The 14806-nt window shown below is 40.8% G+C and overlaps 1 protein-coding gene across 6 annotated transcripts in view; it reads right to left on the reverse strand.

Moving 5' to 3' along the window:
- CCDC149 (coiled-coil domain containing 149) overlaps positions 1–14806 on the reverse strand; it is a 55574-nt gene that overhangs the window by 25815 nt on the left and 14953 nt on the right. For all 6 annotated transcript variants that reach the window (XR_012763978.1, XR_012763977.1, XR_012763976.1 and 3 more), the window contains exons 4-5: positions 7058–7165; positions 1427–1543 (exon numbers count right to left, since the gene is read on the reverse strand). Coding sequence is in view for 3 of the 6 variants with exons in the window: in XM_075420646.1 (XP_075276761.1) it covers positions 1427–1543; positions 7058–7165 (225 nt within the window). In the remaining 3 variants the exon portion in view is untranslated. The remainder of the gene's footprint in view (positions 1–1426; positions 1544–7057; positions 7166–14806) is intronic.

The following is a 14806-nucleotide window of genomic DNA, read 5'->3' on the forward strand; positions in this document are numbered from 1 at the left end:
CAGACTGAAAACAGCAACAAGCACTGCATGTCTGAACAGGATTGATTTGGGACAGTCAAAAGTCTTTCCAAAGCTCATAATCCCCGGTACTTTTACTCTATTTTGGTATTATTTCACTAATTTGAAGTTCAAGTAACTTTAGCAGTTAGATCTGTTTTACAAAATTTCTAGAAAACAACTGAAATGTAAGAGCAAAAGAAACCTTAATCCATACTGTAATTCTGCTACACACATATTAAGCTGGTTTTAGCATGTAATTTCTAGGACTCCAGGAATGAACTCAACTAAGTAAGAATTTGGCAAATTTGGATGATGAAGAAAAAATCTGCAAGGGGGAATTTATACTAATTACGAGACTTTCAGCAACGAAGTTCCACAGAACAGGAAGAACCGAGAAAGTACAAAACAAGCCAGCATGGAGTTGATAGGGTGAGCTTTGCTATTATAAGCAAAAGGGTCAAGGAGTCTGTTATGAAAGATACTCAAGGACGAATTGCTTCAAACTTCCAAGGAGAGCAAACGGAGACTGTGAGAAAAGTCTGCAATGAGTTAAGAAGTCTCCACTAGCACCTCAGAAAACACTGATAAACCAGGAAGGACAACAGAAGACCACGAGAGAAGAGGTCAGGTGACGAACAGAGAGAGCATGAGCTTGGGAACAGAGATACCAGAGAGAATCACACTGGAAGAAGACCAAGTGCAGTCAACAGTCCTTCTGGTAAGCTAAAGGAGCGCTTCACTTGAGTGAAGACTGAAAAACAAGAAATACACACCTCCTCCTGGATCACAGAATGGCTCAGTTCAGGGTGGAACTGACATTGATCGGAACGAGTGCAGGAACAACAGAGAACACAACCCCCCAAAATTATCCAGAAAGCTATGTATTGGTATTAGCGAAAGAGTCTGATGAATTGGGTGCTGCATGGTACTAAGTATTATACAGACTTAAGGCAGGGAAGAGGTCTGATGCAAGAATTTTTCAAAAGAGAAGAAATAGCTAAGAGGCAGGACGAAGAGGAGACTAACAACACTTCTACAGAAAATTTGATTCAGAGAGTATCTTTAGGAGATGCATCAGCCACTACATATTGTGTTCAACTCCTGTAACAGCTTTCACTAAGGAGTCTCTTTCTTTGACATTCATTGACAATATTCAACTGTCACAAGTTGTTGCTGCACATTACAAAAAGGGGAGAATCCATAATGTAGAGAAGGAATTCTTGAGATTAGGAAACCCACGCTAACCACGTACGCATGTTTAAGTTACTGCTCAGTAAAAACTTATTTCAGTAAAAATCCCAACACCTTCACCACTATTTGTGATGTTAATCAGCTACCAGCCCTGCAAACACAATAGAAGCAGCCATTTACTTGCTACTGCATCAGCTCTGTAAAACATGACAGTATATGCCCATTTAGTTGTTACTTGTTCTCGAGCCTTCTCCAGTTGTTGAACAAGGTCCTCCCGTTCATGTGCTGCGAAGTGGCGAGCCCCAACTTCATCATCTCCAAGTCTTTGCTTTGCTATCGTCATTCGAAGGAGCTGCGATTACAAAAACAGATTCAGCAAGCAAGAGAACGCAGGCTGTAGCATGAGAGTGTATCTGCATTAGCAAGAGTAAAGTGGCCTAGAAGAGGTGAAATCTGTGTCAAAACAGCTGGTGTTTAAACCAGAGGGAATTTTCTGAGCTGAGAGCTCAATTCTGTTCTCAGTGAAAAATTCCAGCGGAACACTCCAAACGTCAACAGGAGCTGAGTTAGATCCTGCAACAGTAGTCACCAGAGCACACAAATCATGAACGACCAAGTAAACACAGACACGTGGTCAACGGTTTTTAGGGGTGACAGGAACTCATTCCAGTCAGACTAAAACCAGAGAATTCTCAGAAAGCCATTTTCATATGTAAATCTTAAAATTCCCTGCAGCAGAGAACTTGTCCTAGTTAAGAATAAAAAGGCGTGACGTGGCTTGCCCAGCTTCATTTTACAGATACCACTTAACATCCCACGGCGCTACATCAGTGCAGAACTTGCATTAACAGCTGCTAATACATTTGCTTGCGCATTGTTTTTTTCATCTACTCATGAAAATTAATTCATGTTAAAAACAAAAAAATGGGCCAACAACAAAAAGACTTGGCCAAAATGCTCAAACAGGTAATGAACTCACGAGCTTTGTGACTGCTGAAAACAGTCTGACTTGAATTAATACACAGTTATATTCAACAGCTAAAGCAAAAAGCAACTACCTTGCAAGAATCACGGAGTATTAAAATAACAGTCTGTAAGGCATTGAGCATTTACAGTTGTTTATACCGAGTACAACTAGGCAAAAGGATTGCCTCCCCACGGCCTCATTTGCAGGAGCTCCGCAGAGACTAGAGAAACCCACCAATACAACCAGCCTGACTTTCCCCATATCTTTGACTGCACCAAGGAATTAATGTACATCATTATATTGCAGAGTTAGGGGGGGGGGGGGGGGGAAAATCAATCTTCTGAAGTAGAAGATTGTACATTAAAATCTATCTTTGGTATTTATGGGATGCCAGTCACCATAGCTGCGATGTGCCAATTAAAATCCTGCTGATGCAAGACAGACTACCAAAATCATCCTCCCCACTTCTTTCAGCTCCCGTTCAGTGCAACGCACTGAACCTAGTACAACTCGTTCTGAGAAGCAGTTCACCTGTTCAGGGGAAGTTGTGCCCCCAAAAGTAACCGGCTTTGGCAAACTACCTTTCCTCGTCCCCACAGGGAAGGCACAAACCACTGCACTGTTAGTGAGGCTGAATGGATCCCAAGAGATATAATTCCTATTAATTTCTTTATCAAAACAAGTAAGTCAAAAAGGCAGCTAGCAAATCCTGGAATGGCTTCATGGCTATGGGACTGTTTTTTTTTTTTTTTTAATGATAAAGGGCTGATGCACAAAAGGTATGGTAACGTGACTTAATTCAGTTAGATTAATTTAATTTCTAGAATCTCTCGTTAGTGAGAAAGGAAGAAAAAAACAAATGTAGTAACATTTTGAGGACTCAATCTCATTCAGAAACACTGGAAATGGGAAGGGGAATCACACTTTACCAATGTCTCCAATGCCTGCAGCAGAGCAAAAGTTCTGCGTAACGCTCGGCACCAGGCTGGGAACTGGATCAGAGCTGTGACTCGCGCACTGTGACCAACTGGTGAGGCGTAAGATGCAATTATATCTGCAAGCAATTATTACTTGCAAGGTCAAACAGTCTGCCAATAAATGGAGAACTCTTTATTTACTACTAATTTTGAGGCAAAAAAAAATGCAGGAAGTCTTACGAAAAGAATGCTTCAGAAATCCAAATTCAGCCAGCAAAAGCAGCATTATAAACCCACATAAAATGAAGCAAAATACCAATCCATAAAACGACAGAGTGCTTCTTCCAGACAGTTGGCCAATCAGAGAGTTGACAGGGCAGAACAGGCCAAGTCCTTTAATTCTGCATTGCGAATGTCTCACGAGGCAGCACCACCTGCTATAAAATTCTTCCCTGAAAATGCTGTGACCCAAAGAGACACTAAGTGTTATGCCAGAGGGTTAAGGGTTTATTTCACATATTAGTGCTTTGTTACAAACTTTATACACCTGCCCTCTGGCTGTTGTATTTTGATTTCTGTCATTGAGAAACCACTGAGAAAAGGACTGCTCAACTTCATTTTGCAGCTAGAGAATAGGTTAATGCTACCCCTCAGGATTCTGTGAACATTATCCACAGCAGAGTGGATTTAAATTAATGGCACCTTACCAGAGACAGCTCCTGTTTGTCAAGAACCCATAGACTGTTAATCAAAACAATCCAGTGCTGCAAGCCACTAGTCTTTATTATTTTAATATCACAGCTTTTTCTTAATCAATGTCAGCTAAAATAATGATTTATAAAGTAGCAACTCTGTAGCAGCCCCACAATGCCCCAAACAGTCTTCTACTGCGATAGCTGCTGTGCAGGCTAGGACTGCACAGACAGTGCCTGCGCCATAGTTGTACATTCCTGATTATTGATAAAACATGCAGAAGGAAAAGGGAAACAAACACGACCGGTAAGTTCTTCACGGAAACCAGAAACCATCACGTTTATCCACAGTCACTGACAGCAATTGTCTTCACCACGTTGCCTAGAAAATCTTAAAAAGTGGACCAGAACTATGCAAATTTGCTACCTTAAGTCCCAGTTCTGCCAAAACGTATGCACCACATTTAACATTTCGCGCTGCTGCTGCGTGAATGATTGCCTGCCTTACAATAACAAACTGTCAGTAATACTGCAGCCATTGTTTTCCATGCATCTTCCTCCCGCCTAGCACTGCCCTCGACGGCTTACAAAACCGTTTCTTTTGCATGGGTAGGAATTCAGGTGAAGGCAACTGAGTCATCTAGTCTTCCAGAACCCTCCAGTTTCTCTTGTGCTTTCCATTTTCATGCTTTTACAAGGGAGAATTAGATTTCCTAACTATCCTCTTCTAAGTTTCAGTAATTGTTCTTCAAGCATTGCTGCCAGAACGTTAGGAAGGAAAAAGATTTACAAATGGCTATCATAAACACAGAATAGTTTTCATGTGTCAGACCTGACAAGATATCGTGATCAATCATAAAAATAGTCTTAGATATCTGTTGCTGGGGCGCTGCAGTCAAACTATTGCTGCTTTTCTCAAACTGCAGCAACAAATCCTTCCAGCGACTGCCTGAAGAAGTTTTATTATTTCTGCCAACAGAATTCTAGCTGAAATTAAAGGAAAACATTAGTCCGGTTAAACCAAACGCAAGCAATTTGTTATTGCCTAACTGATGACGTACTTAACGCGATTTTAACAAGTAAAATGTCACCAGTTTAAGGTCTTCTCGCTAATCCAAGTGAGTGTATCCTACTAGTAGCAAACATTGAAGCGGTGGAAAACAAGTCAAGCTATCAAAACAATTCTTTATCAGTAGAGCTAATGTGTGATTTTTAAAGAGTTTTTTTCTTTTTCAGCCCTACAAAGCTCTTGCTGCTCAGTGACAAAGCCTGCATGAGTCACCCCTGCTCAGACAGAGGCAGAATTGTTCATCCCTAAGCAGCTTCACTTGCTGCAAAAGCAGCTGTTTGTTCATCTCCTGCCAGAAGTAAGGCTGACGTAGACCAGCTGGGTAGGATGCCCTCCCTTGCTTTGGAAAAAGCAGAGAGAAGAATGCAGGGGAAAAATGTAAGAACAAGCAAATTATGATGGTTCTTTGTTTTTGTATATACCATGCATTATCTGGACTCTGGTGTCTGAAGTAGCCCTGCTGCCAGTACAGGAGAACTGATGAGCAGAACAGAACGGCTTCGTGAACAAGCCTAGAATTTTATCACCGCAGCTAGGAGGGAGCAAAATCTGACAGAGGAGGAGAGTGTTAAATCCCTCAGAGAGATGGCAATGCTTTTTTAGGCACTTCAAAAAACAGCAACCTGACTCTAAAATAAGCTCTATTTCTCATTTACTAGGAAAGTGAAAAATGTGTTCCAAAAATGAAAATCCTAGTCTAAATTAATCCCTGTCTGATGCAGTTATTTCCTCCACCTCTTTATTTAGTGATGCACTATTTTGCAACTTTTGGAGAGGGACACGGTGGGCAGAATAACTCCTTTTGTATTTTTCCATTCATTACGAGGATCATGAATTTAAATTCATGCCGAAAATACAGATATCACAAAGAAGACCAGCTAATAACAAGTTAACCCACAAAGGCAAATCTAAACAAAGTCAGTTCAAGCACAAAGTAGGCTCTTGTGTTACCAAGAACATATTGTTATAAGGAATTAGAATAGGTACATAACCTTGATACTTAAATATGTTGTAGTTGTACTACCTTTGTGTTCTGTTCGTATTTACAAACCCTTGTTATCTGTTCAAGACTGGCTTAAGAAAGGCCGTATAGCATAATATTGGTACTGGAGAACTGCAAGGCACTGTCTTCTACACTGTAACACAGTTCAAACAATAACATGCAAATGAAAAGAAACACTGGGAAAGCTAGTCTTTGAAGATGTGAGCAAGTTACACTGAATGCTATGCATACTACAGATTCAGGTCTCACTTGACCCTCTCCCAGCTCCCTGCACACCTTCAAGGAAGTCCTTTGTGACAAACAATGAATAAAACTGCATTATCACAATATACTTATGCTTAAAATAAAATAAATAAAATAAAATTAACTTAAATGGAAAGAAAAAAACACCTGCATAATTAAAAGGCGCATCATTTTTATTCACATTTTTAAATCCCATAACTTCAGAACTCTAGTCGAGAGAGGGAAGCTATTATTCACTATTTGTTTCATTTTTTACTTCGTTAACCACCTCAACTCTCAAATTCAACCTCTCACTAGTTTGATCTCTGAATGTACTTTTGCATACAGCTCCAGCTGTGAATGTTACACACATTTGGCTTCAGTTTAAATATTTCAATTAACAGAGACAACAGGAGTTTGATTAATACCAAATGGCAGATTTTGAGCAATGTTCCATATAACTTGCTAAATTTAGCAATAAAATAAATTGGTTATGTAAGGGTAATAGGATAAGGGCTTAATACAAAGCTCACTATATGTATTTGTGATCAACTGCTCCATATTTTTTAAGCAAAAATTATGCCTCCCCTGGTTTTATCACCTACTAAAATTTTGCATTTTCATTGAAAAAAAAAGTTATCAAATGATGAAGAAGACATGCTTCTCTGTAGTTACCTGTAAGATGGAATACCACTAATAAAATATATTTTAAAAAAAGAAAGAAAATAAGTCTGAGGTCATTAAAGCAAGGTTAGGTGCAAAATACATAGTTAAGGACAACAGAGCAAAAGCAGCATACAACAATACATAATAAACTGCACTTACTGGTATCCTGTACAAGCGTTCTATTCTGCCATTTTGAGCATTTATTGTAATCAAAGTGTTCTAGAAGTTCTGTAACCCATTGTTTTATTTGTCTTCCTAAGAAGTAAATGCAAAACTCCAGCCCAGTTTATATATTCCATGCCATTTACTGATAACAAAAGTTTATAATACCTTATTGTCCCCTTGTACTTCTCCCAGTCTCTGCTGAAGCTCTCTAATCTCTTCTCCAAGATGTTTATTTCGATCTTGAGCCTCACTCAGGAGTTGAGCAAGATTTGCCTAGAAAAGGAGTAAATACCAGTCAGAAGTCAGTGCCTATGGGGAGAAATGTAAGTGGTGATTGAAAAGAAACCCTAGACTTACTCGTTATCTGCAACAATCTTTACTTTTATTGTTGTTGGTACCCAAACTTCATGCTTCATTAGAGAGAAAGCAAAAAACGTCAGCAGGGTTCCTTTATCTTTAACAGTAGGAAATACACACAGTTTGTGTGCATACACACTTCCAGAACAGCACACGAACACCAAACAAGGCATTAAGTGAAAACATCTACGCTAGTTCTGGTATCCTGGCTGGTGGGAAGAGCAAAATGCAGAGTACTTTGACAATATTTATAGAAAGTTGCCAAAACAACAGTTTTAAACTTGCATATAATTAGACAAAAGGCACAGCTGAGAAATAATTATGATATAGTCCCCGTCCCTATACAGAGCTATACCATGGATACCTAACAGAACAGAACCTCAAATGCTACCTGACTTGTGTTGTTAGCTAGTACATAGACTTCGGGAACAACAGAGGTGAAAGCTAGAGATTAAAATCAAACACATACACACGTACTCCACTCCCAAATAAACCAGATCAAAAGTGATCGTTCACTTTAACCTACTATGGTCTATAACTTCACAATTAAATTCTATCTGCTTCACCACTAACCGAAAAATAATGCAATTTCCTCCTTCCCTACCTATGATACCTGAAAATGAGCAAATACTGCAGATAGATTCATATTTTTACCCTAAAAATATCTCACAAATACAGAAACATTGACCCAGCACAGGAAAAGCCTACCTACGACATTTCTTCTAAGAGAGTTATAATCATAGCAGCTAATGGGCAGCCTTTCAAGACACTGCCTATGGACAGCTAGGTGTGTCAGCCATTGCCCTAAATCTGAAGAGTATAAAAAGAAATGAAAAAAGAATTTTCAGCTCTTCTAAGCATGACTTGGTAAAGCCTCAAGAGTCAATATTTCTAAGCTACCCTTATACATACTCCCTGTATTTGAGGCCCATGCATCAACTGACTGTTCCTAGTTCTCTCTTGGTATTTTAGGTTTAGGTTTAGTTTCCCCACTCATTATGCTGCTCTTTCAACTCCCTCATTTCTCTGTTTTGATCCCTCTCTTTCTTTTTCAGTCCTGCTCTTTTGCCCAGTCATTCTCAGTATCACTTGACGTCTCACAGGATGTTTTTGTAAGTTTTATCTTTAAAACTCTTACACTATCAAGCCAAGGCATCCGATTGCCATTCCGGCAATCTTTCCCCTTGTTTTCTAACAACTGCTATTTCCACATGTCCTGTTTCATATTTAAGAGAACTGTTAACATGAATATAGCTACATGCATCTGACCATTTGCAGGATTAGACTATGAAACTATAATCTATTGGAATTTTTGTATGGTACTATCTGAAGAAGCTGGCTCCGAACTCCAGTCAGTCTAAAATAGCAATACCTTCAAACTTCTGAACAGGAAAAATAACTCAAGAAATTGATATATCCTACTTGATGAACAACAAGCCTACAATTCACTCCTACAATTCCTGTATTTCTGTCGCTCTGAGATCACAGGTTCAGAAGAAAGCAAGGTAAGTTTCCCACAGTTCTGGAGATTAAAGCACTTTTTTAAACTACTGATAAAACTGAAGAGAGCAAACAAATAATTTGGGGAAAAAAGTGTAATAGCAAAAACATAAATAGCCAACTGTAGGGCCAAAATTAAGCTGCCTCTAATTTTATTTTCAAGACAGCAACCACTCAAGCAATGCAAAAGGTTCCTCAAGTATGCTCTGCTAGAATGATTTTTTTTTCTACATATTAAACAAATGTGTAACAGCCATTGATATATTGAATGAATCAAGGAGCTTCAGAACACATTCAGTCAATGGTTTTGAGAGCTACTTCTTAATGGCTGTTTAAAAGAAAGAAAACAAAGAACCCATGTTTGCAGAAAATTGTATTTCAACTGAAGTATCTCTAGCTACTGCTCCGATGCAATTTTTTTTAAGAAAGCTGACTTTCAATAAAGACCGTCCAGCCACCAGACTGAGTTAGTTAAAAGGAACATGATTTGCACAAACCTCCCTGAAACACTTCTATTTATAAAGTCCCTTTTTTATGATGAATTTGAACAACTCCTAACACTGCAGTCGTACATGTAATTTCAACACCTGGGAAGAACTCAATCTCACTAATCAGCATTTACAGCCACATCACCAGGATTCTAGCAGTCTGTAGTCAAAACCCAGCTCCCAGTAACTGCAGGAAAGGCATTACCATGCCTACACTAAATCTTCCTGATCAGATTTATTTCCTTTAAAACCATTTCTCTGCAATTGCAATTCTATGCTGAATTTTATCGGTCAGTCATATAAATGACTTAACGTGCCAAAAACCTTTATACTCAAGACAGGGATTTTGGAAGAAACTCTGAACGAAGAATTTTAGACACCAAAATAAAACAGCCTTGTTAAAGCATGCTAAGAGCATTACAGTGAGCTAAGTATAGACTTACTCCTTAATGCGAAGCTTCTGTTACGCTTCTGTTAAACTAAAACAACCAAGCTATGTCACAGAAGTTGTCTCCAGCAATTATTCATTTCCCTGGCTTAGAGGTTCCACACAACGTATAATTTAGATTGTTCTCAGTTTTAAAGGTTTTGGCAAGACCTCATTAAAGCTCTCCATTAAGTGTGGACAGAAGGAGAAACATTTGATTTTCAAAAGTGGTCTACTGGGTTTAAAGAGCGCCAGCCAACAGCATACGTTGAACGACACCGGGACTTGGTACCATTTCTTTGGCATATATAAGAACACATACCATATGGTTGAAAGATGATAAAAACTAACAAAGGAGCACTGGCCTTGCGAATGTGTTAGCATGTATTTTCTGAGGAACGGGGAGAAATCTACGCAAGGAGAAAGGTGATTCATTTTTCCACCTGGCAACTTCTTTTCAATATTCCTAGAACAAACACAGAATCCACTTCGAAATTCAAGACAAGTTACTTCAGCAGACAATACAGCTCATATCATTTACCTGTGCAACACAGAACAACTCTCTGAAAATTAGCCAAATTCAGCTTCTCCAGACTCATTTTCTTCGACAGTTTCTTTTGATTCTAGGTGAAGCCTTAAAAAGGCTCCTGTAAGCGCCAGAGACTTTATGTCCTTCACCCACACTACTCAAAACAAACTCCAAAGTACTGATGAAGAGAGATTTCTGAGCCACGGGTAACAGGAGGGACAGGCGCAGCGGTCTAGACCGTTCTGCTGCCTTACCTTGTCTTGTCGCTGCAACAACCCACAGCAGTGGGAACTGTTCGTTTCTCCTATCCCCTCTCAATTCAACTATTTGTAATATTAAGCAACAGACAGTGCTTCATTCAAGTCTCTCATTGATTGCTCAACACCAGACAATCTTTCTGGAGCTCTGTCCACCTCTGGTGATGTTCAGTTTCTGACAGGTATTCTTGAGCCTCTACAGCACGACAAGCTATTTGGTTTATGTCCATCTGTCACGGGGAAGCGTGCACGTACGATCTGAGCGCAGCCCAAACCTCCCTAGACATAAGAAATTGTCCCCACACTCCTTTTTCCTCTGACCAAAAGCAAGCGCGACTATTGGCAATGATCCCACCAGAAAGCAGGATGAACAGAGAAAAAAGATTGATGTGAGAGGGCAAAGTGGGAAGTGCCTACCTTTATTACACAGGGGACAAAAAGCACCATAAATCAGAACAGACCAGAGAGTGAAAGATTCCATGGGATGGGATCACAAACCTCACCCTGTTCCACTTCGGCTTTGTTAAAATTTGCAAGAACTTTTTTGGGATAGAAGGTGGAAGAAAGCCTTACTTTTAGCTACAGATGAGCATCTGAAACTACTGACAAAAATACCAATAAATCTTTATTAACATAAGCCAGTGAACACCTGTCAGACCGCGACAGATCCTTGCTCACTACTGACCGATGACCCAAGAAGAAGGGGGGAAGTAATTCCAAATAGCCATCCTTGGTATTATGCACTACACTTCAATTTGGCTCCTTTAACAATTTTGCAAATCCAGCCACACATACACACAGTGTTATTTTTCTTCACACCACTTTAAAAATGATGGATAGTTACACAGTCTTTAATACAGCTCTCAATTCTCTTGCACATAAATCTTCTCCGACACTTACAAAAAAAAGAATATATAAAAAAAAGGACTTTGTGCCTTTAGATACTGCCTGAAAATGTAATTTGGCAAGGGGAAAAGGAGGAAACTTCCAATCTATCCCTACAGTTTAAAAATATTTTTAAACAAACAAGCATTTCTATACTTCAGTTTACAGTCTTTTATGTTTCTTTCAGCCACACCTTCAAACAAAGAAGAACACTGAATTATAGGACTGACAGGAAAAAAATTTGATGAAACATTAAGCACACCTGATGGGTGTGACTGATAGCAAATTTAATTGCAGTTTATCCTCCAGTGCATTCATATGATTGCAATGGCTGAATTAATACAGAAAAACCTGCTTTGCTTACCAGCTACCACTGCTCACTCCAAGGTAGAAGAACTGACAACCTCCCCTAGCACTAGCTTCCTTATAATGAAAGGAAAAAACTACTGTATTTTTCTCTTTAAGTTGAAAAACCACGTAGAAAAGACTCCTGAAATCACAGGTCCTTGGCATATTAAGCAAAATACACTTAATGTGGGTCATATTTCCCAACAGAAAAACAACAGCAAAAGTCAAAGCCATGCCAAGCAGTCACTTGACGTAAACCAAGAAGAAAATCCTCTCCTCCTCTGAGTATATCCCGCTCTGAGAACCAGGCAGGAAACCCACCACAGAAGCACACCAGTCACAACTTCACAAGGCTCTGCAAAGCAAGAAAGACTTGGTCGCACTCACGCACCTTCAAAACACTCAACAATTGGAACTTTTAGAGCTAATGGTATGGGTTTGCGTGGCAAGGTTTAGGTAGCCGGGGGGCTATACGGGTGGCTTCTGCGAGAAGCTGCAAGAAGCTTCTCCCATATCCGATAGATCCAATGCCAGCCGGCTCTAAGACAGACCCACCGCTGGCCAAGGCCAAGCGAATCACCGATGGTGATAGTGCCTCTGTGATAACGTATTTAAGAAGGGGAAAAACCTGTGGTGAAATGGCAGTGAAGAGAGAGGAGTGAGACGATGTGAGAGAAACAACTCTGCAGACACCAAGGTCAGTGAAGGAGGGGCGAGGAGGTGTTCAAGATGCTGGAGCAGAGACTCTTCCCTTGCAGCTCGCGATGAAAGACCATGGGTGAGGCAGGCTGTACCACTGCAGTCCATGGAGGTCCACAGTGGAGCAGATATCCACCTGTAGCCCATGGAAGAGACCCCACGCTGGAGCAGGTGGATGCCTGAAAGAGGCTGTGACCCCATGGGGAGCCCTGCGCTGGAGCAGGCTCCTGCCAGGACCTGCAGACCCATGGAGAGTGGAGCCCATGCCAGAGCAGGTTTGCTGGCAGGGCTTGTGACCCTGTGGGGGACCTATGCTGGAGCAGCCTGTTCCTGAAGGACTGCACCCTGTGGGAAGGACCCACGCTGGGGCAGTTCGTGAAGAGCTGCAGCCCATGGGAAGGACTCACATTGGAGAAGTTTGTGGAGAACTGTCTCCCATGAGAGGAACCTTCACACTGGAGCAGGGGAAGAGTGTGAGGAGTCTTCCCCATGAGGGACAAGGAGCAGCAGAGACAACGTGTGATGAACTGACCACAACCCCCATTCCCCATCCCCCCCCGTGCTGCCCGGGGAGACGGGAGGGGTGGAGGGAAGGTGTTTTAAGATCTGGATTTATTTCTCACTATCCTACTCTGATTTGATTGGTGATGAATTAAACTCCCTTTTCTCCCCAAGTTCAGTCTGTTTTGTCCATGACAGTAATTGGTGAGTGATCTCTCCCTGTCCTGATCTCGCCTCTTGACCCTTTCATCATATTTCCTCTCCCCTGTCCAGTTGAGGAGGGGGAGTGATAAGAGCGGTTCTGGTGGGCGCCTGGCATTTACTCAGGCCAAACCAAAACAGCTCATTAATAGAACCAAAAAGTCATTTTAGCAGTAAACATACAAAATTAGTACTTTTTCCATCCTTTTCAACCAGTCTTCTGTATATTAGCTTGTACAGCACAAAACACCACGCAGCCAGACCTAGAGCGTTTGCCAAAGGCTGACAAACAAAATAAGGTTACCATCAGCTACAGACTCCTTTAAGAGGCCAGTTTTTGCAAAGCAACTTACGAACATACATCATAAGCAGCAACCGAGGGTGTCAGTACGAACTACCAGTGTCATGAGAAGTTACCTGGCACAAATCGCTTCACTGTGAAAGTTCAATAAGGTGCTTTGGTCCCCCTGTACTCCACATAGGCATCAAGTTTTTGTTCACAGCAGATGAACATAGAGAGAACATCTCCAAGAGAACTGATTAATTTGTACTTACACAAAGACTGCTATACTAGGACAGAAGCAAAGATTGTTTCATTGGCTTGTTCTATCAGAAACATTTTAGCTGCTTTGAGATTTTAAGGACAACTTAAACTTTGAGATAATGCACAAAAAGAATCAAAATCCCTTAAACATTTTGAGTGTGGTAGCTAATTAACTGAACATTTATCAAGAGTATTCAGGTGCAGAGGTGTGGACAAGTGCCTCTCTATGCCATTGCGGTAAGACACATCAACCAGAGGAGATGATGCTGGACACATCAGGTCTGAACAGTGCACCAAAGTTTAAAGAGGGACTATCACATCTATTAGAATCAGCATTTCATCTCTCCCAGCCTCACATTTACTGTAGAACCTACATGTTGAAGAAACAACAGTGTCACTTCACAAAGCATGACTCCTACCGTGGCTAAGAAGTTCTAGCTTTTGCGTACTGTCACCTGCTCCTACCAATGGAATGGCAAATTTCAGTGTACAGAAACCAAAATCTCTGCACCGGCTATGCTCTCCCACATTTTGAAACCCATGGCAATATTGCTCTCCGATGCGTTGCCAGGGCAAACGATCGCACTGTTTTTCATCTGCTGCCTCACACTACGGGAGTCAAACACAGGCACTACAAACCAGAGCAAAGCGCATAGGTCTCAGTTTGACACGTACATAATGTTTTTCATCTTCAAACCCTCTAAAGAGAGGAGGAAATCACATTAATCTTCACAGCACCCTTGTGAGATAAATACAAAATGATTGCTTACTCTCTAGTGTACTTTATCTGAAGATTTTATCTCCCAGGACTCTGAATGCAGCTTTTGTGCCTCAGCATAAGACTAGCAAAATTTCCCAAATCCATTAATTAACAAGAAATAGTCACACTATGGTCACACTAGTCATTTTTTTCTGATGATTTCACAAATGGTCATAAGGCAATCCCTGAAGTTTGTCTCGAGAGTGAATTGCAACAGCTGCGTACATTAAACTAGAAGCTGGAAGTGGAAGCGAAAGGGATCAAAATGGGTCCATTTGTGGTATGTGACAACATACTCCTGTCTGGAACTTCCGTCCTTCTGACATCTGCTTGCCCCAAAAGGCCACGCTCGTGAACTTATTCATCAGAAGAAATCAAGCTGTCTGACCAATGTCTTGGTGAGTGGGTAGCAGGCTGC

Source organism: Opisthocomus hoazin, chromosome 5, assembly GCF_030867145.1.
Source record: "Opisthocomus hoazin isolate bOpiHoa1 chromosome 5, bOpiHoa1.hap1, whole genome shotgun sequence".
NCBI lineage: Eukaryota > Metazoa > Chordata > Aves > Opisthocomiformes > Opisthocomidae > Opisthocomus > Opisthocomus hoazin.